The 26670-nt window shown below is 36.7% G+C and overlaps 1 protein-coding gene across 7 annotated transcripts in view; it reads right to left on the minus strand.

Annotated features, from left to right (window-relative positions):
- Positions 1–26670, minus strand: part of STS (steroid sulfatase) — a 125598-nt gene that overhangs the window by 95744 nt on the left and 3184 nt on the right. For 3 of the 7 annotated variants that reach the window (XM_054813491.1, XM_054813490.1, XM_054813489.1), the window contains exons 3-6: positions 18860–18958; positions 6099–6251; positions 4386–4507; positions 1659–1781 (exon numbers count right to left, since the gene is read on the minus strand). In XM_054813491.1, coding sequence (XP_054669466.1) covers positions 1659–1781; positions 4386–4507; positions 6099–6244 — 391 coding nt within the window. In that variant the 5' untranslated portion in view covers positions 6245–6251; positions 18860–18958. Of the gene's footprint in view, positions 1–1658; positions 1782–4385; positions 4508–6098; positions 6252–8407; positions 8604–14855; positions 14985–18859; positions 18959–21495; positions 21684–26670 lie in introns of all 7 variants that reach the window. The other 4 variants (XM_054813487.1, XM_054813486.1, XM_054813488.1 and 1 more) reach the window with 4 other exon arrangements.

Here is a 26670-nt window from a genome sequence, read left to right on the forward strand (position 1 = left end):
CTTCAAATTACCCTTATGCCAATCCATCACTGGTGCAGGATTTGACAATTAATTGTTTAGGAACTGCTGAGTTAGACTGAACCAAGCAAAGACTCCCTGACCTAGACCGATATGATGTGATAAGAATACCAGCAGAGGCAGCAAATGGGCTGGTTGGGAATCAGAGTCTGTCTATCTTGTCTTCAAATCTACATAATTTTTCTTTTTGTCATTTACATATACTTTATCCTTAATTTTAATGCACTTCCTGATTTTGGGAAGCCTTCATTATACTCTAAGGATATGGTAATACTACATCTTATGGTTTCATAGCTATTATTCAGGCCACTTGGAAGAATTGTTCATTAAACATCATGGAGATAACTTCTGGAGATCTAAGTGGCAAGCTGTTGTGCCGCAGTGAATGTAGTTAAAAAAAGAACATTAACTAGGTCAGCCTCAGAAAACGCGTATTTGTGTTACAGTACTTATTACAAACAGAAAAAATGTAGTCTTTAATTAAATATGGAGCAATATGAATTAATTCTACAATGAAAATGACAAATTATTAATGGCTTTTTTGCACTATGGTTCAAATACATCTGCACTAAATATACTTCTATTAAGATTCTCTTGTTTTCTGTTTTGAATCTGTCAGGACATGAAGGTATTTTATACTTTCCAAGAATGTGGTATAGCCAAGTAGGATTTTTTAGTTAGGAACATCAACATTGGTTACCTAAATAATATGGATATTTTTTGAACAGGGGTGTGAATTATTAGCCTTGCTAAACAGCCTGATTTTTAAACAAAAATTACTCCCAAAATTACATGCTTTTGTTACATTTTAAAATCAAATTGGGTGCATCGAGCTTCTAAAAGAACGTAGTAACATTCCAGTATGATGTTCTCTAAACAAATATTTCCTGTCAGTTCCAGTGCAGAAATGAGCATTATTTAATACAAGTTGTGTTTCACAAAAATCTTCTAAAATGTAATGTGTGGAATAAGTCAGTGGCCAAATTAGGAAAAAAAAATCCCATTATTTAAATGCTATACCTTTATGGTATTCATTCCAATTCTGTTTAATATTCATCTGCTGGGATTCCTTTGATATTCCTTGATACTTATGCTGCAGTTAGTTGTCTGAACTATCTTTATAATGAGAGAGAAACGCATTTTTGTATTAAACATCTACCACAGGATGAGATAAATTTCCTAGAAATGCCCATTTCTGTCTGATGACTGAGAAGAGAATCCAGATGGTTAGCCCAGATACTACATTACCTAGTTTATGGATATTTGAAAATTGGTGAAATGAATCCCACCACTGTGCTGACTTGTACCCTGCGATCGATCCCCCATTGTCTTTCTGTGGTAATCAAACTCCTATTTATACTGAAAAATTTTAAGAGCTTGACTAATTTTCAATTTGTTCATCATGCTTCTTCAGTACCTCGCACAGTGAGACTATAACTGCACAAGTGAATTAGACATACTTACCTGATTAGTGTTTCGCATATGCACGGGAATGTGCTCAGCTTTGTGCCAGAAGAATAAACTCATTATGCCGTGGGGGGAAAAGGCTTAATGCACACCCTTAATAGCCTATATGGAAATCTAATGTTCTTTTGATTTAAATGAATGAAAAATAATGCTGTGTATGTATGCAATTTTACCTATTAGAGCTGTTGCATAACCTCTCTGCTTCAGGAGTTTGGAAAAAGTTATTTCTTCAGAAGGAAGTCCCCCAGAAGAGGCAGAAAATAAGAAGACACCAACTCGTGAGAAGGCAGCCATTCCTAAATACAATGAAAATGAATGAGACTTGGATAATATACTGAAAAAAATTTCATTCGTTCTTTCTGCATACAATTTTTTGCTTTAGGTGGTATCACTTAAATGACATATTACCACCAGACGCTAAACATTGCAAGTGGCAGATACAATCATCCATTTAGCTGAGCGAGGTCTTTTCTGTGTTGACAACAGAAATTGAGAAATGGAGAAAAAACTATATCTGCTTATAACTGTGGGGCCAGCCATCACATAAAAAGCTGCATCTTCTTCTGTAGATGTTCTAAGGTATAACATATCTGAAAGAAGTTGAGCTTGCATAATTCATTTTTCTCGTACATAGGGAAGGAATGGACCTAAGGACTAAGCGAGATCACTCCCAAGTTCAAGTCTCAGAACTTCCACTTTACTCATATGTGGTTTTCTACAAGCCTTTAAGGTTATTTGAGTTAAAGTAGGGCAGTCTTACGGCTGGGCATGTAAATATCATGAAGTCAGGAAAAGAGCAAGAGAGTCTGACTTTGGAAACAGGGTGACTAGGGCACTCAGCTTTGATGGGAGAGGACCAGTGCTCCAATGGCACGAAGACACATGATTCCATGTACACAGAGTGCATTAAAGCTGCATCAGGTATCAGGTAACAAGACAACATCTAAATAAGGCACAGTAATTGCTATGTACTGAGAGTCTGAGGAACACAAACTTGAGCTTATACACTACTCTCAGGATGAGGAACTTGAGAGCTCAGGTTCATGAAAATTAGATTACTAGCATTCCAGATGAGAGCTGGCTCCAAGTATAGACAGACAGAACACAGGATATCTATGCAAATCTGTGCAGATGTATCTCCAGGAAGTCTGAATTATGCAACTGGATGATTGCAGTGCCAAAGTTACATGACTGATGTAGACAACCGGAATCTTCCCTCAGGTATCCCTTGTGGTTAGATGAGAAAAAGACTCGTTAGACTGGTTTATTAGAGAGCTCAACCTACCCTTCAAATGTTGACTTCAGTTTTTCACCCCAGCTAGCTTTATTGATCAACAGTTTAGGTAGTTTTAGTCATATATACTATATCTATACTTTATTTAATATATATTTATTTATATTTATTTTATGTACTTTGATCTCTTGTCACTGAAATTAGTGTAATTCCCTTAAGCTACCTGAATCAAAGTAAGGAACCATGTTTGGGGTTTTTTTTTTCATTATCACCTTTCTCTGAGTTTGTGTCTCATCAAATACTGCATTTTGGAATGTTTTTCTTCAGCTCTATTAGCAGGAGTTTTACATTTCTAACATTTTTTTCCACATCGTGATTCTAGTATCTTCTATAATAATCCTTTATTAGTTCTTCACTGATGTTTGGAAGCAGTTCATATTTAGCCATTTCATAACATAATTAAGACAAAGTTCAATTTTTGCATGTATGTGGAAATGATTAGGTATGACTGAAAGCAGATCAGTTAAGAAAAAAATCAGTTCAAATGCTAAGTTTTCAGAAATAAGAACAAGGATCATAATGGAAAGTGACCTGTGGCTTTACCTACAGTAAATATTAATAGCAATATAGCTGTAACAGGTATATAAAATTTTCCTTTGCAGCTGAATGTAATGGAAAATTTAGCAAGTTATATTAGCTGGCACTTTTACAGAAGCTTGTTACTCGATTTGAATGAGCACGAACATATCAAGTAGGCTCCAGAGTCTTGCTTTGCTTTCATTCCCAGAAGCAAGGACAGGATGTTTTATCACTAATGAACAAGTGATCTGATTAATGTATAATGATCCTTGCTAAAAATGATGTTAAGGGAATGTTAAAGTTGCATGGCTAAGCACTGAGGGGCTCAGTCCCAGCACACTAAAATAAACAGACTGGATCTTTACTGACTCAAATGGGCTTTGAATCAGGTACTTTAAAAGTAAGAGAAGTTATTAAATGCATGTATGCATAGGATACTTAACACTGTGCATGGGTAGATTTGGAACAAAAATACTTAGTAAGAAGGAAGTTTTGGTTTGCTTTTTTCTTCCCAGCTTTAAGTTCTGCTGGAATACCTTAATGAACTGTCCTTTCCCCCTCCCCTGAAAAAAATAACAGTTTGTCTAAACCAAAAGGTTTTGTAGAAACAGAAATGGCTGAGCAGAAGGATTTACACTGAGTTCTTCCATTGCGTCTTTCTAGATGCATCTCTGTGATGCTCAACACTGAGGCTGCCCACCAACATCCTGGGAGCAGCCTGAATGCAACTGTGGAGGCAGGCAAAGAGCCCACGGCCATTTGGACAGTGGAGGAAGTCGATGGAATTTGGCTGCATCTTCCATTAAATAAACACAATCAGATTTTTTTTCTCAGTATTTTTAAAAAAATCTTTTTCTCATTTAAAAAAAAAATCTTTGTTTTTGTGTTAACGCTTCTGAAATGTGAGAATTTCCCATATATATAGAAGATTTCAAATGCTGACCAACTCTATTGAGCTTGATTAGTCACTGAAATGAGTACCTAACCTGGAATGATAAAGATATCAAGAAAGGCCAGAAAAAACCCACTAGAGTTCACTGCAAATAAAATATGATATTTATATATAAATAAAGTAATGGGACTTTACCTGATCTGATAGGATATCGCCCTGTCAGGAAAGCTGCCCTGCTTGGAGTACAAAGTGGAGATGCTGCTACATGCTGAGTAAGGGTCACTCCTTCCTCTGCTAACCTGTCAATATTAGGAGTTCTGGAAAAATATAAGCAGGGGAAAAAAAAAAAAAAGAATACACAAAGATGATTATTTGGAAATGAACATGGTGAGTCAAGGCATCAGAGGCAAAAACTATCAGGAAAATCAAGTTAAGACTTACTGTATGCAAATTATCAAAACCATGACAGTGTTGCAATTCTAAATACTATCGTGTCAAGTATTTTTACATTAGCTGTCAACACTGAACTGAGACACTGTGGCATTGTGCCAAAAATCTTTTTCCTCACCCAAAGCTACTCTTCATGGCCAGTACTAAACTGTGACACCTGGACGTGTTGTACTGCAACCCTTTTTAATGCATTCCTTGATCCAGAACTGTAACTTTGCTACTTACACAGCCTTTCTGCTTCAGCAATGGGGAGAGGAGAGACCGGAGAAAGGTTGTGCTTCCTGACCCCCTACTTGGTGTCACTTCTCGCTTTCCCCTGCAAAAGGTTTTTGGGCTAGGGGTAATGTTGTGTGGTTAGGAGACAATTCAAATGGTCATGACTCTGCGTTAGTCTCTATATTAACAATGTTTACGTGTCCGACATGACTATGTCTGCAATATTAGATCCAGGAGCACATCCAAGTTTCTATATCTGCATGGGAAACTTGTCTGTGACCTGGCTCATCATGCAGATAAAAATTGGTTCCTGCAGGAAGAAATCCTGTGCCCTTGGTTCTGTAGAAAGAAAACTAGGAAAACAGACTGGCCAGGAGCTACAGCATGCTCCATAGGTCCCTGACCTATTCTGAATTGTCACATAAGAGAACGTAGTTCCTGAAGCGGTTCTGGCCCTTGGGAGAGGAGTGATCCAGGCATCAGTTTTGCATATACTTTTTTCCTGTTTAAAACTAGAAGCTGTAACTTGAGTGATTTTTGTTGAGTTTGAATTACAACGGAGTTTTTACTTCCAACTAACTTCAGCAGGAAGAAGAGTATTTAACATTTGACAGGACAGTGCTTTTAGTCTGAACATTTTATTTAACTTGATCAAAGACTTTGCTCCACTGAAATGTGATGACTAGGTACAATCTGTGCTGTTTACATAACCATCATACCTAAGCTGGTAGAAAGGATCATACTGGGGAACACTGCTGAATTACTCAGGTATATTAACATTTGTTTTAATGAATTTTTTGGCTACAGCATAGAGATGAAGGGAAAAAAAAAATCAGCAATATATTTCCAACTGGTTAGTGACAAGCTTGTCTCAAATCACAAGTGCTTCAAATATGCTTAATACATAGTATTTGGGTCATATATATTTTAAAGAAAATTGTTAATTATACTTTGGTTCTCTATACCTACCCATATTTGGTTGGTTGCTCAATTCTCTGTTTATGATGTAACTTTTCAACAGGATAAATACATCAGATAAGTCTTTTTTTCTTATTACGTAAAGAAAACAAAGATTGAACATTCTATTCTCTGGAAAGGTTAACTTCGGTTACTTATAAAGAATCACTAATCTAATCTCTGAATTTTTGGGGGTTTTTAACTGTACAAATCTAAAAAACTAATATATAAAAACCTAAATATATATAAAAATAACTAAACAGTAATAAAAAAGTATCATCATACCTTAAGGTTCTGTTCCCATAACATCCCAGGTCTCCAATACCAAGATCATCAGCCATCAGTAAAATGACATTGGGATTTGAAACATGGTGGGTACTGACACTGTTTATGGCACACTGGCAAATTATTAGAAATAAAATGAGTCTCATCTTCTTCCTGGTGTGTAAGAACAGGTGGAGAACATAACAGATAAAGAACTTTTTTTTTTTTAATTATTTGACTGTTAATTTATTTTAGACCTATTATTGCCCTGGATTGTATATTAGAAGAGAAAAAGAAAATTAGATTGTATATTTTTATTTGGCTTTTTTTCTAAAGAGGGTTTTTTTACACTATTTTTTAAAATAAAAATGCATCTTCTAGTATATAGCTAATCTTTCCTTCCACACCTTTACACAGATGAAGCCTTTAAATAACAATGAACAAAGAACTAGTGACAATACTTTTGCATACACATGATGCACTGCACAGTAGTAAACCATGAGAGCAAATAAGGCTTTTTTTTTGTTCTTTAGGTATAAAAGTGATTTGGGGAACACAGAAACTGAAATCATTCAGGACCAAAATTTCCAAGGTTCATTGCAGAAAAAAAGTTAATCAATTCTGCTACTGAATTAAATGACTGAATTTCCCTTCAGCAAGGGAAAAAAATGATACTCGAGTCTCTGGACAGGATTAAGTATTATGGCAAAGGGAATGAAGAGATGCACTGCCAAATTATTGAAAGAAATGTGTAAGAAAAAGCTCTTCACAGATGTTTTAAATATCAGGGCCTATAGCAAAATTATGTAAAAATATTTGATATTGTATCACAATGTTCTATAAACAATGCTCATACTATATCCAACTTAAAACAGCAAGAAGATTGTATTGTACACAATACTACATACCATCACGTTTTTGTGATACAAGCAGTGTCTATTTGCAGATGTGCACGCTACGAATGCTATTTTACCCAAACAGGGATGCGTCACATCTCTGTTTTAAGTGGCATTGACTATGCTCTGGCTGAAATTGAGTGCCTCTAGAATGTGATGGACTGTGCCAGGTATACATATCAAAAAAGAACAAAGACTCTCTCTATTTTGCCCTTAGTAATACTCCCTTCTTCTCGAGATGCAGGCAGCCTTTTTCAAATGCAGATGAGGCATGAGTCATACCTGCACTCTGGATTATGCTGGGACAAGAAGGAAAGCAGAGGAAACCAAGACTGAGGTAGAAATTTGAAAATGAAAGAGTAGGAAAAGGAAGTAGAAACAAGATTTTCCAGAGATAATGGGGACAGAAGGTCAAGAAAGAAAAAACTTGTATATCAGTGAGTTATGGTAGATAAAACTAAATGGAAAGAAGATAAAGAAGCCAGAACTGGAAGAACTGGTACAGAGACTAGACATCAAGGGAGAGAGATTCATAAATCAGTGAGGTGTGGTGGGTAAAAGTATCTGTAGAGAAAATGAAGTAGTCAGAACTGGAAGAGTTTGGACTGACTTGAATAAAGAGGAAGAAGGCAAGCTTGAGATCCAGCTGGAATGAGAACTGCAGGTTGAAATGAGGAGAAATGGTAGAGTTTAAGAAACTGGAAGGGAAAGTATGACAGTGGACAGGAAAACAAATTGAGGAAAAGAGGCGAGAGAACTGGGAGTGCCTGGGATGAAAGAGCTGAGGAGTTATGATTAAGGCAGATGAAGGGAACTGATTGGAAAGCCTGTGCAGATAAGACTTGGGACTGACACAAGTGAGAAGAGAAGATAGCAGGGATCAGCCAAGACAGACTGGGACTTCTGATTCCCAACTTTCATTATTGCCATTCTGTCAGAAATTATAGGTGCAAAGAGGATTTTAACTCTTTTAATGCTTGTTCACAGATAAAACACTAATAAGTATATTAGCTGATTTTTACTGCTTAGCATACACTTTATAACCCATTGACCTCCCTTTGATGACAACAGTTCTGGTTTAGATTTCAGCTGACAACACCAAAAGATCACAGCCTTATCACTGCAGCAACAGGTTGTTACCTGGTTCACTTCATGGGAAGCAATATACTTCGTTTCAGACATGGAAAATACATACACAAAAAACCTAAAACACTAAACACCATTCTGCTTGGTGGGATGCATCTAACAAACCCTTGAGCAAATTACCGTACTAATGAAGCTGTGTAGCACCTGCCACAGTGCAAACTTTTAATCTCCGCAGTAGATTTACTTTTCTTCCCTGAAAGGCTAAACAAGCGTGACTTGCTTCCCATGCGTTGCAAGAGAACAACTAACGCACTGACCCCACGGGATAGGAACAACCTGCTGCTGTACCTTGTGTTGCTGCTCCACTGTTCAGACTGCGAGCGTCTCAAGGCCCATGGTAACAGGGACGTTGAAAAGGGTGACATATATGTTGGTGACACTGTATATAGAGTTGCATGGATGCTCACAGGACCTGCACATTCATTTCACAGAATTACTGCGTGCCCTCCGTTTTGCTGTAAGCTTCACATTGTCTGAATAAAACCTAGAAAGACATATCCTGCCACTAAAAAACCCATCATTTTAAGGGCACAAAGCTAGCTGGTTTACAAACAGTAATTCCAAAGTTTAATTCAACTGGTCCAAACAAAACATCCTGTGTTTTGATTAGAAGATATGGAGCTATGGACAGTAGTCTTTTTGAATATGTGTGGGGTCTTTAGCAAGAAGAACAGAGCAAACTAATTTACCTTTTACTGAGCAAAGTTACTGTTGGAAACCAGAATAGTAGCTGTATTTTATTTTCCAGAATGAAATCAATCTAAAAAATGAGTGAAATATCTTAGAAATTAACTGACTACAATTTATCTGAATTTTAAAGCGATTTCAAGTCTGTGTAGAGACAAAATCAGCAGGAAAACAACATATTCACCAAAATACTTAAGAAAATTAATCACCTTGGTCCAAATTTAAAATCTTCTGCTGTATATGTTATATAGTCTCCTCATATAATATTTTTAAACAAATCTACAAACCAAAGTTAAAAATAGTTGTGCCTGATATCAACTGGATCATTGTCATTTGCAAAGTGGCTAAAAATCTCTTATTATTTGGATCTATTCTTGGAGAAGTTACCCTCATTTAGTACCTCCATTTCTCATTTTGCAAATCAACAAAAAAAATGTTATTGAAAGATGTGTCTGAAACAATATTGCTAGATACTCCTCCAGACTGAATAATAAAAAACCCCCTTGCTAACTCCTAAATTTTCCCTAAGAGTCATAAAAATAATACTGTAAACAAACAAACTAGAAGAAAATGCTGCCCTCCATAAGATTCTGTAAAGAGAAAATTCCTCAGCTTCATGAAAAACAAAAAAATAAGTATTTAAATTGTAAAGATGGTAATGTTATATACTACTAAAAATTTCCCGATAACAGCTTAAGATTCATTCAAATCTCTCAGTTAATTCCTCTTTTACAAGTTGGTCATATCAGTTACATCTTTTATGTCCTATGACCTTCAAAAAAGAAATAAAACCATACGCTTTTGACCTGTTCCTAATGCAAATTCATTCAGACAAACAAACATTACTTTGCATTTGCAACTAGCTAAGACCATGCAAAAAGTCAGTTACGGGCAGCATCCTAATTGATCATTGGTACTTCAATCTCAGCAATATGATTGCTTCTAATATTTTATTAATTTTTTTTAATAGTGTAAACTCACTATTTCTTAATGCTGACTTTTCAATATTTCGAGATTTCACCTCCTCCCTGGTAAGATACCTTCTCAGAATCCTCTCCAGCCTTCAGAGCCAGATGTGCTCCTCCCAATTCCTCAGGTCCAGGGACATTTGACATGCTTATTAGTTGGTGTTCTTTTTCTGGAAAAGTCTAAGTGACACAGGAATCTTCCATCCTACCTATTGGATAAGCACTTCAGATTCAGTGCCTGATTACGAGGACTGTTTGTTTTCCCGGTTGGAACTGATTTGCATTCAGCCCTCTCAGGGTGTGGGCAAAGAGGGCGGGGGTCTGTCTTTATCTGTAAACTGGTATTTGTGCCTGTAAAAAAGCTGGAATGCTTTTCTGCAAAGTGCCACTAGATTTCAATATGCATCTTCAGGTAACTATGTACATAAATGAAAATCTGTATTTAATTTAGTAAAAATTGTCTCATTCTAAGACAGAAATTTCACTTAACACGAGCTGGGAAAAACACCAGAACAAATAATCATGTTTCTTGTTCAAGCATGATTAATAACTGGGTCTGAATCAGAGATGAAGCCACACAACCTCCATCAGATATAAGTTCAATTTAAGTATCTTTTTTAAATGGTCTCTCAAGAATTTGCTAGTTTCATCTCAACTAAACTACAGAATTTAATGGCAGTATGAATAAATGATAAACATTATTTCTGGTAGTAAATTATAACCTGAATGGAAGATAAGATTATCTTTTGTGATATAATGCCATTATTTAATTTGTAATAAAAACCCTGTATAATTACATACACATATTGGAGCATATACTCTTTTCCATAATTATTGCTTCACAATATTCCTTCTAATATTCCTTCTGGTAGCCAAATGCTCATTAGAAATTTAATTTTGAATACGGGCTCTGGTCAGCAATATAATAAAGGAGAATCACAAGATAACGCAGGTAGTCATCCTATTTGGCAGTTATACACCATACTGAAAGAGAAAAATCCTTTCATTGAAAAAAATGGACAAGAGGAAATGGCCTCAAGTAACGCCAGGGGAGATTTAGATTGGATATTAGGAAATATTTCATCACCGAAAGAGCTATCAATCATTGGAACAGGCTGCCCAGGGAAGTGGTGGAGTCACCATCCCTGGAGGTATTTAAAAGACGTGTAGATGTGGTGCTTAGGGACATGGCTTAGTGGTTGGACATGGCAGTGCTATGTTAACGGTTGGACTTGTGATCTTAAAGGTCTTTTCCAACCTAAATGATTCTATGAAAACCAAAGCTAATCATGAGTAGCTACTAGTAACTGTGTCATGTCACTTCCTGGAAACCAGAGACAAGTATTCTAAACAATTAAAAGAAATCTTTCAGGTTTAGTAACTGCATATTACTAAAATGTGTGAGCACGTATGAGGGATGCACGTCTGCTCTGTCTTTACAGTTCACCACTTCACAAGGATTTTAGGTCTGTATCTCTCTGCATACACTTTGTGTTTACTGTAAATATATAATAAACTACCATTAGATGATGATGGTTCAGAAAGACAAGAGATGAGAAAGATTCGTTTCTGAAATCCATATCAACTTCAGTAAATATTACGTGACGCTGACTGATGTGTAAAGCTGTTGACATATGCAATTATTAAATATCTGGTTTAATGTGTATGCATATTAGAATAAGAACTTTATAACGCTATATTAAACAATGTAATATGACACTTGTTTACATACTTTGAGGGCTTAGCTAAACTCATGATATCTAGCTTAATTAATAGTTTTGAAAGCTGTCAAGTTTGGGGTTTTTAATATACCACTGTTAGATGATGTGTGAAATGACTCTTTTTCATACTGCCTTTTTCAAGAGTGTCGAATGGACGTGAGGAACAAGAACTTGTGTGATTAAAATTTTGTACATCTGTTTTTATGATAACCAAGCAGATAAAGACTGTACAATTCTGCAGGACTGCAAGTCTTACACGTGGAATTAACAGAAGAGTTTCACTACATTCACTTGAATTGCACCAACATATGAAGCACAGCTGCTTCTTATTGACTGGTTACAGTCTCTTCACCTTCACCCAACTATAGCCAAACCCTTCTCTTCCAAGTTTCCATTCATATTCAAAGTAATAGTCCACAAAATGTTTAAAAAGGAAAAAAAAAGTCTAATTACATGTAATATTGAAGGAAGACAGCAAACTCCACTGATACACTGCCTTCACAGTGATAGTGCACAGATTAGAAGGTTGCTATGTAAGCCCTGCTATAAGTCTTTGGAGGGACAGTAAGACAAAAGGCCAACCACTTAACACTAGATTTTAATTTAATTCAATTGAAAGCAGTTTCTAGGCCTTTTTCACTGAAATGGTAGTCTTCAAATGCCTATCAGAGGAAAATGTGAAATTTAACAGAAGAAAAACACAAACAAACAAACAACTCAAAACTCAAATATCCGCATCTCTTTCCCCGGAGTTACTCACTGGCATCCTCTGGAGTCTGTCAAGATCAAAGCCTTGTTTATTATAACATCTTACTGCATTTCCCCCTATCTACAACCACTTTTCTAGTCAAACTGGTTTATCAGAGAAATTGCAGCGAAATGGCCAGTTAATTTTTCTTTGCTACATAAAGCTAGCAAGTAGCACGTCAATAAAATGATTCAGTATGTTATACTATTTCCAAAATGATGTCTCATTTAAAGAAAAGAGAAGTTGCATTTGCATTAATTTGTTCTCAAAGTGTGGGATTATTATTTTTAAAACAGCTCTATTGTTATTTATACTTGCACTATGATAACACTCAAGGGCTCTCAGTAAAACTGATTGTATCAGATACAAAAATTGAGAAAAAGCTGCATTCAGTCAATATTAAGTTAAATGCCTAGATGGCCCATATCAACTAGGCACTCATGATGCAAACTAATCTATCCGAATTTATGCATCTTAAAGTTATGCATTTAGTCTGAGCTAATTAGTTAGGCTTCCTCTTTAATTAATAGGAAGAAACTAGCACCTTAAGAGGATGATTCATCTCTTCTTAAGATTGGTATAACGAAATGTTGGAAGTAATGCACACGAACTTTTTCCACAGACTAGAAAGAGAGCCTAAACATCTAGTTTAGACTAGATGTACACAAAAGGAATAAAGTTACATGAAATAAATCCCACTTTGATGTTGGATTGGTTGCCTGTGTGTGCTCAGCATAAAATATGAAAAAATAACTTTGTATAATGTACAACCACTACATTTTTCAGTTAGTATAATGTGCTCTACCAACTCCCCACTGTTACTCAAGCCAGAAGATATTTCGAGGAAGCTGTTGTCAGAGGTGACCAGCCAACGGACTGTGAGCTCAGCCTGACTGTGGTTCACAGCCTCCTCCCTGCTGCCCTCTTGCCTAAGGGCTGCACACACACAAGGCAACCAAAACAGCCTGTGACTGGCCACTCATTGCCAGATCCTATTACCCTCTTCCATGGGATCCTTCTCACAGATGGAAAAACACTTTAGCTCCTAAGACAAGAACAAGACTGTTAATGTGCACAGGTGCTGCGCAACAATTCACACAGTGTACATTTTTGGTCATGTCACTGGAACGCACCTAATCATGTGCTCAAGTGTGACACGTGTTCCCCTGACCCCCAACACACCACGGGGGACACATTCATTCTCATCATGGGACAGTAATGCATATGTTTGTCCTTTCACGTAAGGGGTAGGAAAACAGAGAGTAACGGTGTATTTATCATAGTATACAAATATACTCAGATCATTTGATGGAGAAAGGGGTACTGCAAGCAGCCCTCTCGTTTGTCCACAAGGAGCTGCTCAATCTGTCCCATTGGAGAGACTGAGCACGGCTGTATTAGAAGGTACATAAACTAATCGAGAGGAAATGGTTGTGTCTGGACTATTACTTACATCCAACCTTTGTGTTCTTTCCCAGAAACACTATTAGAAAGAACATGCATTAGAAAAAGCATTAGAGTATAAGAAAAAAACATGCTTCCCATGTTTATTGAAACAAAATATCACTTGTATCTGCATTTGGATTATGTCAGTTGACCAAGCTACTGAAACCAACACCACTTTTTCATGGTTATATATTGGATGCAGGTGTCAGTGCGTTGGCAGTGAGGGGCTATGTGGGGGGCTTCTGTGAGAAGAGACCAGGGGCTGCCCTCAGCCAAACACAGTAATTCCAGCCGGCTCTGCAATGGACCCATGGCAGGACAGAGCTGAGCCAGTCAGCCAAGCTGGTGGCACCTTGGGGAAACGTATTTAAAAAATGGCAAAAAACACTGCAGGGGGGAAGGAACACAGAGAGGAGGGTGGTGGGGGGCAGAGAGAGAGCAGGAGGAGGGAACAAGGCCAGAGCAGTAGGAGGTGCTCCACACTGGAGCAGGTATGCACCCAAAGGGACTGCAGCCCGCAGAGGGCCCACACAAACGGCTAAGCACGGACTTTGTCCTCCTGTGGCACCCATGGCCTCACTGAAGGGAATGAGCCCAACCTGGAGCAGCGACGCGGCAGGAGGAGATGTCTGGAGCAAAGGTGTGAAGTAGAGACCAGGAAGGTGGAAGAGAGGAAAGTTGGAGGAAAGGTGTTTTCTCTGCATTTTTAAATGTTTGTTCTTTTTTTTGTTTCCCAATATTCCAATCAGTAATTAAATATTTATGCTACCTGGCAATAAATTAAATTCCCCAAGTTGTTTTGTCCACAACAGTACCTGGTAAGTGATTTCCCTGTCTTTATTTCAACCTATGAGTGTTTTCACTCCTGTTCCTCCTATTTTCTCCCCCATCTCATGGGGTGTGGGAGGTGGCGGGGGGGGGAAGGAAGCGAGCGAGCGAGCACCTGTGTGGGTGCCTGGCTGTTAGTCAGGGCCAACCCACCACTTTTGATAGGAAAAGGGCTGAATGGATCCAATGGCAAATTACTTTCATTGATTACCGTTAGCCAAAAGTTTCTTTGCTGTGATCCAATCCATCTAGATTCTAAAACTGAACCTTTTACCAGGGAGAGAAATGGCAAAGCTTTTTAAGTAAAAAATAATCCAATTTGAGATCAACTGACTTACGGTGTTGCTGGTGTAAGGAGGCACAAGACATAAATGAATAGCTTCTCCTTCCTCTTAATTTGCACAAGAGACATTTAAAATAAACAAGTGTAGCTGCTCACTGAAGACCAAGTTCCTTCTCTACAGTTTCTGAAACAAAGAAAAATCTGGTTTATGTTACTTCTGCCATACAACTAATATTCAAGGAATGGTATGTCCTCATTCTGCAAATAGGCATGAACGTGTCTCATGACAAATTGTTTGGAATTTTTTTGACAAAAATGTTATTTTGAAAAGGGTTAAAAGATTAACCACAAGCCACCAATTTTTTATGACCTAATGCAAAATCAAAACAAAGAGAATAGAATTATCCACTCATAATTTTATTTTTTCCCAAATTAACATGATGAAAACAAAGCTTCAGAAAGGGGTGTGTGTGTGGAAATAAGATGGTAAATCATTTTCTCACCAGCTGTAATGCAGTGATACTCCACTAGCATTATTCATTGTAAAAAATAAAAGAACAAAATAGCTTTAAAATCAAATCCAATTATTGGAAAACAGATCTGAAAACAAAAGGAAAGGATTATGAAATTAGAAGGTCTTACAAACCAGGAAAATATTTACCCTGGAAAGAACACTTGTACAATTAGGAAAAGAAGGATTATGAGTTGCACAGTGGTTATATAGCTGCCTGATTGCAAAATACATAGATCAGAATCTTCTAAAAAATGTGCAAGCCAAAGGGCAAAGACATTTACAAAATAAAGCATATACATTAGCCAGCTTTTTATCTCAATTCCAAAGATCTGATCATTTACCAATTTCAGTAAGCATACAAAAGAATAACTGACTTACTCCCCCATTAAGAAAAGATAAAAACCCAATTCTCAATATACTTAGCTTTGTGAAATATTTCAGGGATAGAATTTAAACACAGAATCATAGAATCGTTTAGGTTAGAAAAGACCTTTAAGATCATCAAGTCTAACCATTAATCTAGCACTGCCAAATCCACCAACCATCACAGGATTAGGCAACAATTAGAATGAAAGTCTTAAAACGAAGGATATCTGAAACAGCAAGTAATTCTAAGACTAAAAATATCTCCCTACAATACAAGAAGAGGTTGAGTGGGTCCTTAAAGGCTGACAGAAAAATAAAAAGTCTTGAACGGTGTAGAAATGCATATATTGTACTAAAGCAATACAGGAAAAACAGCAATTTAACCACAAGGTATTGAGGTTCCTTCTGCCCTGTGTGAGTAGAAAACTCTTGCTCCTTCCGTCTCCCTCCCCTTCCCTTTCTTTTCTCTAGTTCTTTCTCTCTTTCATAGGGACTCCAGTAAACTTGTAAATTCTTGCTGTTAAAACAGAACACCATCTCTTCGCACATAGGAACTAAGGCAAAATCTCAACAGGACAAAATGAAAATTATCATTAGCTCAAGACTACGGTAATTCACTTCATTTTCACGTTATTTTGTGTGACATTTTAAGAGCATAAATAAATATAAAAAGTATTCCAAAAAGGCATTTTTTCCATTTTCTTGTGGTACACCAGCATTAACTTCCTTTTAACATTTGAACAGGTTCTCAATAATAGCTCCAGGGGTCTCATTATCTTTTGTACTGGACTGGAGCATGCTGCAAGTATGTTTGAAGTGAATAACATGCTTTTTCAATCATATCAGAATGTCTTTAAGTAAGTTTTTAAGAAAGGACATTTTCCTTCGCACTGTGCCTTTAGGTACAACATAACCTTATATTTTTAAAGGATGGATTCTGTTCATCAGTGAAAAAGAACACATCACTCCCTCTATCCAACATGCATTTTTCAGGATTAATACTTTACTGCTATTATTAGACAACTACTATAATAGACAATATATCCAGTTGTCTATGATAATAACTTAGATGAACTGGGCACGTGACATTTCTGATGTAGCTAAGAGTAACTTTTGTAAATGACTAATCCATGTCAACAGCTTCTAATTTTCTTCATCATAGTTGCCAGTTCTGTCAGCAGTGCAGAATATAAACATTAAGAAAACAAAACAAAATAAAAAAAAAAGAAAGAGGAATAAGAAGCCTTCTAGCTTACTGACTTTGACTTCTAATTAAATGTTGTAACACTAAGGATTCTTCCAGAAGGCATGTTTGCGTGCAACATCATACAACCACCAATCTGGCTAGTCAAAGACAAGGACAGAGGAAAACAGGTTTGTCTGAACTCTGCACCCTAAGATTTCCTTATGAATATGCTTGATCAACTGAATCTTCAGCATCGTGGAAAAAAGAAGACATCATTTTTAGACCATTACCTTTTAATTTAAAAACTTTTCTAGGATGCGAAAACTCCAAGATCACTATCATTGTGAACCTGAGCAGATCCAACTTGTATGTTCACAGCCCAGAGTGTCATAGCCACAATTCTTGTTACACGCTTCTTAAAAATCCATCGCAAATGTTGTCTTCCTCCTGTCCCTCTTCTCACCTAAACTAATTTTACATCATTCCTCCTCATCACAAAACTTCCTCTCATACAACCAAGAAGCCACTCCACAAACTCTTCTGCAATCTTAACCTTTCTAAACCACGTCCCACCCTATTCCAAATCCCTTCCTACTCAAAAATCTGGTATTAATGATCTAAACTCAGACTGAATACCTCTTGGATGCAGCTGCTCGACTCCTCCAATTCTGCTTGCCCAAGTACTGCTATTATCACTATCACTCTGCCATTACTACTCTTGATGCTGCTGCGTCTTACTGCTTGCCTCCTCTACCTCTTCTCTCCCCACAACACAGGCTCTTCCACCCGCCAGCAGTGTACGGTGCTCCCCATTGGCGACTGAGGCTCTCCTGGTATTAAAGCAGCCTCAGCTGCTGGTCTGGCAGGGATTTAACACAGGTCTGTACTTACTAAAATCCACGTGGAGAGCACCCTAAGGGCAGAAGCAAAAAATATGTTCGTGAGAAAACAGGATGTATGGAATCCATATGATTAATGAGTCATTACAAAACTGCATAACAAGCAATACGTGTGGTCAGATTCTGTTCGACACTTGTTTTGGTTAAATAGGCTTCTCCTCTTTCATCTTCCTTCTTCTTGTCTCAGTGTAGTTGCCCAAATGTAGTCTTTCTGTTTAAGCCTGGCAGACACCACCTATTCAGAAGTGATGATTCTTCTCTTACCTTTTCTCTTTCTCTATTATTCCTTGCCATCCTCTCTATCTCAGTGATTCCTCTTACAGATCCTGTCCCCTCAGTAGCTGTGTTTACCCGCAGTCAGCACGCTGGATGTGTATGAGATTACCAAGGAAGACAGTGGATTTATTTTCTGTCACTTAAAAAGTTACAGTTAAGTTTTGCAGGCTTCTATCTTTGAATCAAGCGGATTTTGTCCAATTACATACACTGCACACAAACCACTTCAAAACTACAAGCTTATTTCAGAACCTAATCCCCTCCAAAACTATTTAACAATTCATTTCCATTTGATTCTTGAAACAGAGTACAAAATCAAAATTACATACACTTTTAACATTACTTTTTAAACAACCAGAGCTGAAGTGGTAAGAGAAAAAACACTGTTGTGCAGCTGGAAAATGTTCTAGTTTATAACACCCTGCTTTCTATTTTGTTCAAAATGCTTTCACAATTCAAGTAAAGCTTATACTCTTCTTAACCCGTTGTAGGCAGAGAATGTTCTGCTCCACTGAAATATCTAATAACAAAGTGCATTTTGTTACAAAATAATTTGCCACTATAGTTGATGGTATCTTACAGACAAGAATAGACAGTATTAGCATCCTTTTTTCCTTTCTTATACAAAATACATTGCATTAAGTTAATAAGGAAAAGACAACACTGCATATGTTATTACCTCTCATAATTGCTGATTTCCTGCTATGAAGAATTTGCTTTGAGCTGTGAAAGAATACGAATTCCAACTACACATGACATCAATGTTTACAATGAAACTATACATAAATGACAGATTTGGGGCAAGAGGGGCATTTTACCTTGCAGCACGGAATTGTTTCAGTTTCTGCCTCTAGTTTTCAGACGAGATGGCTGCATGCTTATTATCAGCAAATAGGTACAAAGTCCAGTCACGTGAACTGAAACAGAAGAGTGGCGGGGAAGAAAGAAGGACAACACTGAAAAAGATAACTTCACGTTATACAATGCCGACAATATTTCTTGGTAAGACACTACTTCACTAGCAGGAAACAATCTCAACATGTTTCCGCAATGCATGCCTAACCAAGACCTTTGTTTTAGCTTGTTGCTGAGGATCTCCTGATAGGCTTTTCAAATGCTAGTGACTTTGCATCATATTTTTGGAAAACAAGGGCAGTGCCAGAATCTCAGGTACATTTCTGCCTTTGGTACACATTGTAAGTGTTCCTGCAGAATATCTACATAGCAACTTCCGAGAAATTGCATTAAAACACCTTTTTAAGTCTAATTTCAGATCAGTGGTCTACAAACTTTTCCATTTGAGGCACAGAATTTTTTTATAAATTCTCTCTACATAAATACTGTACACCATAGCCCATCCTGGTTTGTTCACTACCCAGTCTCTTAGAAACTGTATGTGACCCCAGAAAATGACTGCTCCCAGGAAGTCCAAGGATTCGAATATCATTTCGAAAAATCATTCATTAAACTTTGAAAAGTGCTAGCTAGTTTATGTATTAATCTCCTCCTTTCTCCCCAATTTATGTATTTTTCATAAGGAAACTTGATCACGAAGAGAAAGATGTATGCCCATAGATGTGTGACAACCGATGCCAATGAAACCTAACAGAATCCAAGCCTTACATTCTAGATAGAAAATTTTACTTTTCTTCCAGGCAAAATATTGAAGCTAACAATGATTGGGAGAAATCAAACTGTAAGAATGTTTTTGAACAGTTGTTTAAATGTAAGGTTTAAATTACATTTTTCTGTGGTTCAAGAAATCAGTGTAGCTTGTTTAGAGCTTTTCTCCTGCGTTTTCCCTCCTTCTTTAAAATAACATTGTACTGTAACAGCTTCGAAACAATTTTATATTATCAACCTTTCCTCTGTCTCAAATACAAATAGGAAATGCTAGCTCTACCTTAAACCTTTGAAAAACTCTGCACCTATTGTCTTGCAGTTGTTGAAAGCATTAACAAGTGAAAATAAAGACAATTTTAAAAAATCTTGTCAATCTCCTTAAAATAAATAACCAGCTAATTTTTAATCCCTTTGATTAATCATATTTTAGATAAATCATATCTGAGAAGGTACTGAGAAAAAATCCTTCATACAGACATAAGAAGCAGTACAAGAGATACAACAGATGAGATGTAACATACACTAGCAAAACACAAAAATATTTGTACTTCACCAAGTTTCTTATGTACATACACTGTGACTCTTCAGAGATGTATACTAATAACTATTTACTTCCCATACATTTTATTAAAACAAATCATTATTAAGCAACACTAATTAAAAAAACCTCGTGATCATGTAAATTAGAAGTAGTGATAAAACAAGGATATGTATGCCAAAATGTAGATAGATTGAATGAAAAGCAGACTTGTCTGTGCTAATTAATGTGACAATTCAAGGCATTTGATATGGAAAACCAAAATGTAGCATAAAAAAGATCTATTCATTCCAACTGAAACAGTATGCAAAAAATTACGATGAGTTAATGAGTGAAAAAAGAAACATCCTCCCCCTTTCCTGTCCAAATCTGAGCACTGAATGAAAACTGAACTGAGGGCTTTTCTTTGTTTGGGTTTCTTCTCCATGTTTGACTAGAAATAACTAAAGGGTGCTAAAGTGACAGTTACTCAATGACTTCAAAGCATAAGTAGGACTGAAAACTGAAATGCTAACAAGGAGGCTGCATTTAGGCTATGGTAAATAGGGTACTTCAATACCCAGTAATGTATTCTCCAATGATATGGAACAGATCTATGTTGTTTAATGGATTATATTATGTTTTTACCAATAGGTGTTTTTGTGGTTTGTTTTTTTTTGTTGGTTTTGTTTTTTTTTCCCTACATGGATACGAACACAGTCCAACTTTGTTTTTTCTTTCATAATTTGTTAGAAACATTGTTTTTTAAGATACTTTGGTCTTCTGGCCACCAAGCGGGAGACGGTATCTACTCATCTATATATGAACATTCATATGAGTTCATATGAATGTTCAGCTCATTGAATTGACCTCATATGAGTTCAAGTCATTGAATTGGTAAAGGAAATTATTTTTTAAATAGTATTTGGGAAGAAAATGTGTTTGGAATCTAGTGGAAGGGCAGAGCTGCAGTGAGGCAGACCTTTTGTCTCAGTTCATCAAAACATCTCTGCCAAAGCTTTAGAAGTTTAGGATCACACTACTAAGTGCTCATCTAACAGGTATAGTACATATATCTTTGTAAAAACAAAACAAGATACACTGCTTAGACTGGCTGAATGTTAGTGCACATCTAAATGCTTATGCTTCCACATAAATCTGCTAATACACACTTATATTTAACAGGGATTCAAATGAAATACACCAGTAAGAGAGCTAAAAATTGAACAAAAGATATTTGTTAACTGCTCTTACCATAGTCAAACCCAAGGAACTTAGCTAATTTCAGAAGATATTTTTGAAAGTCACACATACCTAGAATTAAAAGATACAGCTCTGCTGTTCCAAAGAACTTTGTACAAATTGGATTATTGGATGTTAGAAGATATTTATTCTGCAATAAATCTTCAGTGAAGAAAGATGGTTAAATTTCATTCTTCGGCTTAGTCCAAAAACACGTGTGACAAGTTCCACTCTCAAAATTCTGTAGCCATGTAGTTATCCTGAAGGATGTAGGGAATCATTATATGAACTGAAATCTGTGGACTGCAGAGGACTTTGTATAGTTCTGAGGAAGTCACAATAGCTTTTATATATGGAACTCAGTGACATGGTCTAATGATTTGGTATTTTTTATCATGGTTGTGCTTAACTTTAGTAAAGAGTTACATATAGGAGTTTAGCTGAAAGAACTTATTGGCTATGCCATGCAAGAATAAAGATCCAGGTTTTGTAGTCGTTATAGCCATAGATCCCAACTATCAAATGATACTTGTCTAAGCTACCTCAAGTCACACACAGAACAGGATCTTTAAAGAAAGATGGGCTTGAATAGACAGAAAAAATGTATTTCATTGGATCTACTAGATAATGTATTCTATTGTATTTCCTAGATGTGATCAAGTCAGAAAAAACAGATAAACATGTAGGTCCCCAGCCTTTGGCAGGTCCTTCAAGAACCAACAATCACCCAGCTAAATACATTCAAAAACTGCAAGTGAACAAGGGTTTACTATATTTCCACCAACTTTAAAAAGCTTTAGTGCAGACACCACCCCAGATGACGCTGGCAGAGATGCAGTGACAAGAGTGCCACCTACTGAGTGAAGCTCTAGGCTTCCTGAAGCACCTCGTCTTTCCTCTGAGCTCTGCAACTCAAGATGACCACAACACAAAGTGGCTACTCTCTGGATGGCACATCCTACTTAATTAGGATATAGAGCCATCTTTAATATTATAAGTCTCGTTAATAACTTTTGGAAAATTGCATTAGTCTAATTTTTCCAGATGAGAGCATAATTGTTGGCCTAAAAAAAAAGAAAAGTCAGTGAAAAACAGGTTACAGAGCCAGGTTGTCACACATAGTCATTAATATAATACTCATTCCCTATTGCTTGCAGCAGCCACTGGTCTAAATGACACATGCAACATTTTTGAAACAGTGATATAATTCATTCTGCAATAGTTTCTTGCAGATAGCTGCCTTATCAGGCTTGCAAGATCATTCCTCATACTTTAAAAATGCAGAAAAATCTTTCACACTGTACAAAGAGGTATTAAGCTCTTGATGGGCTAGATATCTTGCCACTGATCTCTTTCAGTGAAGTATATTACTGACTATTCTTAATTAACGAGGATACATCTAGAAGTGATCCACAAAGAAAATTTTAAATTGGAAAAGTGGCAACAAGCTTTCAGCTTTTGGCTTGGTACAAAATGGGGAACAACCTGACTAAATAGCAGTAGTAAAAAATATTAGTAAGAATTATAAATCATTCATTAGTGGACAAAATACAACTACAGCAAAAATGGTAATTCAGTTCTTATGTTAATTCAAAGGAATTCTGTATCTGGGACTAAGGTGGCAGCAGTCTATTAGAAGATGACCTTTCTATTTGTCACTTAGAAAATTCACAACTACAAAAATTTACCTGAATGCTGGACTTCTCTAAGCATACAGAGAAACTAGAATCCTGAAAAGCAATCAAAATGCTAAAAGCTTCAGAAAGCATAACTTATGAGGACAGGCTGAAGGATTGACGTGCGCCCCAAAAAAAAAAAAAAAAAACCAAAACAAAAAAAACAGAGGAAGAACTAGAGATATCCCAGTAGAGCAAAAGATTCACTGAAAGATTTAGAAAATTTTAGACATAATGTCTGGACAGACATTTTAAGCACATAAAATTCTGTCTCAATGCAAAGAATTCATCTAGATCATGAATATCTCTTGTGGTCTTACCTATATGTAAGCATATGAAATGGAAATTCAGTAATCTTTCAATCCTGCAGTGTCACTATGAGGAATCATTCACCTCACAGAACCCAAGCTGAAATGCTTAAGATGCACTTAGTAGATGGAGCTAGCTGGTTTAGGGGAAAAAAAAATAATAAAAAATCAGGTTGTCACTGGCTCAACAGCACTTGGACTACAATGCCTCCTTGTAGGCATCTTTATTATCTAACTATATCAGTATTTACATGGGGTATTTCTTCTTTTACAAATATTTTATAAAAACAAGTATCTCTTACTGACCTTCTAAGAAAAATTTTGTTCAAAATATAAAATAAGAAAAAAGGCCACATTATTTTCTCACACATTTTGTTACAATTCAATGTAATTCCTCAAAGCATATACACATACTTAAAGTAGGTGGACAACCTAATGAAGGGACTATTTCCTCACTCAAAAATCTGTTAGTGCCCTACACGCTAGTGCTCACAAAGCATATTTGACATCGGCTGTCCACAACAGCTTGTTCTGGAATATACTACCAGTGCGCGTTTGCGTGTCTGCATATGTAGTGAGGAAGAGAGGAATTCCCAAAAGGAAATTATGACATGGCTGGGAGGTACACTAACTCCTGCAGCCAAAGAGAAGTTGTAACTCCCCTAGTCACAAACAGCCCATATATCTAACTCAGCTGCAACAGGGATCAAGAAGCAGCTGGTTAACTCTGCTTGGCACTGCCCTCTCCTCTCCCCCTTCCCACCATTTCTGCTTCCCCGATCGGAGTTGCTACTTCCTATGTTTCAACATGGTGTTACGGCTTCTCTGGTTAAGCAGAGCTAGACACTCAACTGCTAGAATCACTGCAAGAACAGAAAGGTTGTGGTACTGTACAACAGCTGGCCTCCAACAGTCTCCTTGCACTACCAGGCTGAGAGCAGGTTTACAGTGATCATGTAGACACTCTGGGCTGAGTGTCAACAAGCTCATTTATCTCTGCTCGACTCTTCTGGGTAGATACAAAGTTGTAAGGACGTGTACCCACAAAGTAGGCGGAATGTCTGAGATTCAACTCTCCAGCCTGCTGCATGCTGAGTGGGGAACATGTGTATGAAACCTGAATCTGGAGCATTACAGATCAGTGGCTTAGAGACCTTGTGACCCAGAGAATTATAATTCTTTCTCTCTCTTTTTCATCTGATGATGTGACTACTGCAGCCTTTGAAGAGGTTGAGCTTAGGAACACAAGACTGATAGGGACCATTGGAAGGGCAACTTGCATTCAGTTCCACCCTTACTGCCAGCAATCAAGTGATAGATGTCTCTCTCAGGAAGGTTGACAGAATGTGTATTCCACACAGTACTACAAATACAAAAATTTTCCTATAATCAGTAACAATCAAACTGTAGTAAAATGAAAAAAAATAGTCATAAAATTCACATGCAGACAAGAAAACCAAAAGCATAAACAATATTTTAGGCTTCTGCAATAATGGAAAGTTAGATAAATAAAGTTGCAAATGATCTTACAGAGGAAGCCCACATCACACAGGAAAAGCTAAACAAGATATGCTACTTCAGATCTTATCTAGGGATGCATTTCCTTCAGCCCTAATTATTCTGATAGTTTAAGGCTAAGTGGGACCCACCCATTAAGCACTTCAGGATTTCAATTACAATGACACTGCTAATCACCTGAACATTTTGCCTGTGTGCAGCCAATATCTTACTGGAAGACGAAAAATGATGTTAAAAAGCTAATTCACAAGCCATAGAGGAGAGAAAATGATTCTCACTGACTTTAATGGAAATGAAAAAAAGGCCCTGAAGCACAGCATTAAGCCTTCATTTCCCAGATTCAGAAACTGCTCGTTCTGTTGTACAATCCCACCAATAAATACAGCAATTGACATCTAAAAATATCTTATATCACTTGTTCCCTCTTGTGTGCTTGGTTGGCTTTGCTAGAATTTCACCCTTCATTGCTGCTTAAGAACCTTTTTATAGTGCTTCATCTAAATTTATAGATGACCAACGTGTATCTTCTTCACTTTGTTCTCCTGAAGCATCATCTTTCTTGCCTGTTTAACTAATTCACTTGTAATTGGTGGCAAATAGAAAAATCCAGAAAAGGGATGGCTCTCCTCCCCATACTTGCCTGGCTGTAAGAAGACCCATATGATTCATTAAAGAGGACATACTCCCTTTTGACTTCAGTGATCAATAAAACATGACTTAGATCAGCAGGTGTATAGTATTATTTCATTGCCTTAAGACATGTGCCATTTTCCCTTCTGCAACCATAAAAACATGAACTGAAAAAATAAAATTCACTTAGTTCATATTCTTAGGGTGAAAAGCTCTTGTTTGGTGACATCCAGCACTGGGCGGGGTCTCATTTTCTGAGGGCTTATAGGCTCAACTACAGCAACTGTTGTGAATCTCAGCTGATACCTGAATTAAATTACATTTAACTCTAAGTCATTCCAAGTAATTTGTTACTAATAGTGGGTTTAACAGCTGTTCATGTAAATCATTGTGAAAGCTTTTAAATTACTGGATTTATTCAAGTCTTTAGATTCTTTTTTAATATTCAAAGCAAAACGGATTATAATCTGTTTATCCTCTTTGCCAAGGCGCCTGCAGAACAAGAAAAATAGTCATTTCCATGTGAAACACATAGTGTGTGATGCTTCTATCAATGTTATAAAAATACTGTAAGTGAATCCATGTTTCAAGCACAATATGAAGTAGCGAAATAGGAAACTTCATTTTTTGAGTCAAGTATATTACCCAAGAAAACAATTAAGCATATTCCGAAGCTTTTACTCTCCAGGAAAAGAACTTAAGTCATGAACATTTCAGTGATGTGGAAAACTTTATAGCTTTAAGGTAAAGAAAACCCAAACAAACATACAAGGTTAAAAAAAGGTTACGAGGGCTGTGTACATAAAACATTGTGTTGCATACTTAATAACCACATGGATAGGCACCTGAGTATTTTCACCTTATCTCACATGCGAGAACAATAAAAGTGATTTTAACATATTATTACAAAGCCAGAAAAAATAAGACTTGTTTGAGGTAAGAAGGAATACCTATAGGAAGCTAATTTGCAGTCATTTAAAAACCTGCATATGTACCACATAATATCATAAAATGTGAAACTCGGCAGATTTATTCATCTGTTTTGGAATGTGTCCAAATAGCAAGTTAAATTCATTAACAAATGTACATGAAGTTAACTGTGTTCTTCAGACTTT

This window comes from Grus americana, chromosome 1 (genome assembly GCF_028858705.1).
Source record: "Grus americana isolate bGruAme1 chromosome 1, bGruAme1.mat, whole genome shotgun sequence".
Taxonomy (NCBI): domain Eukaryota; kingdom Metazoa; phylum Chordata; class Aves; order Gruiformes; family Gruidae; genus Grus; species Grus americana.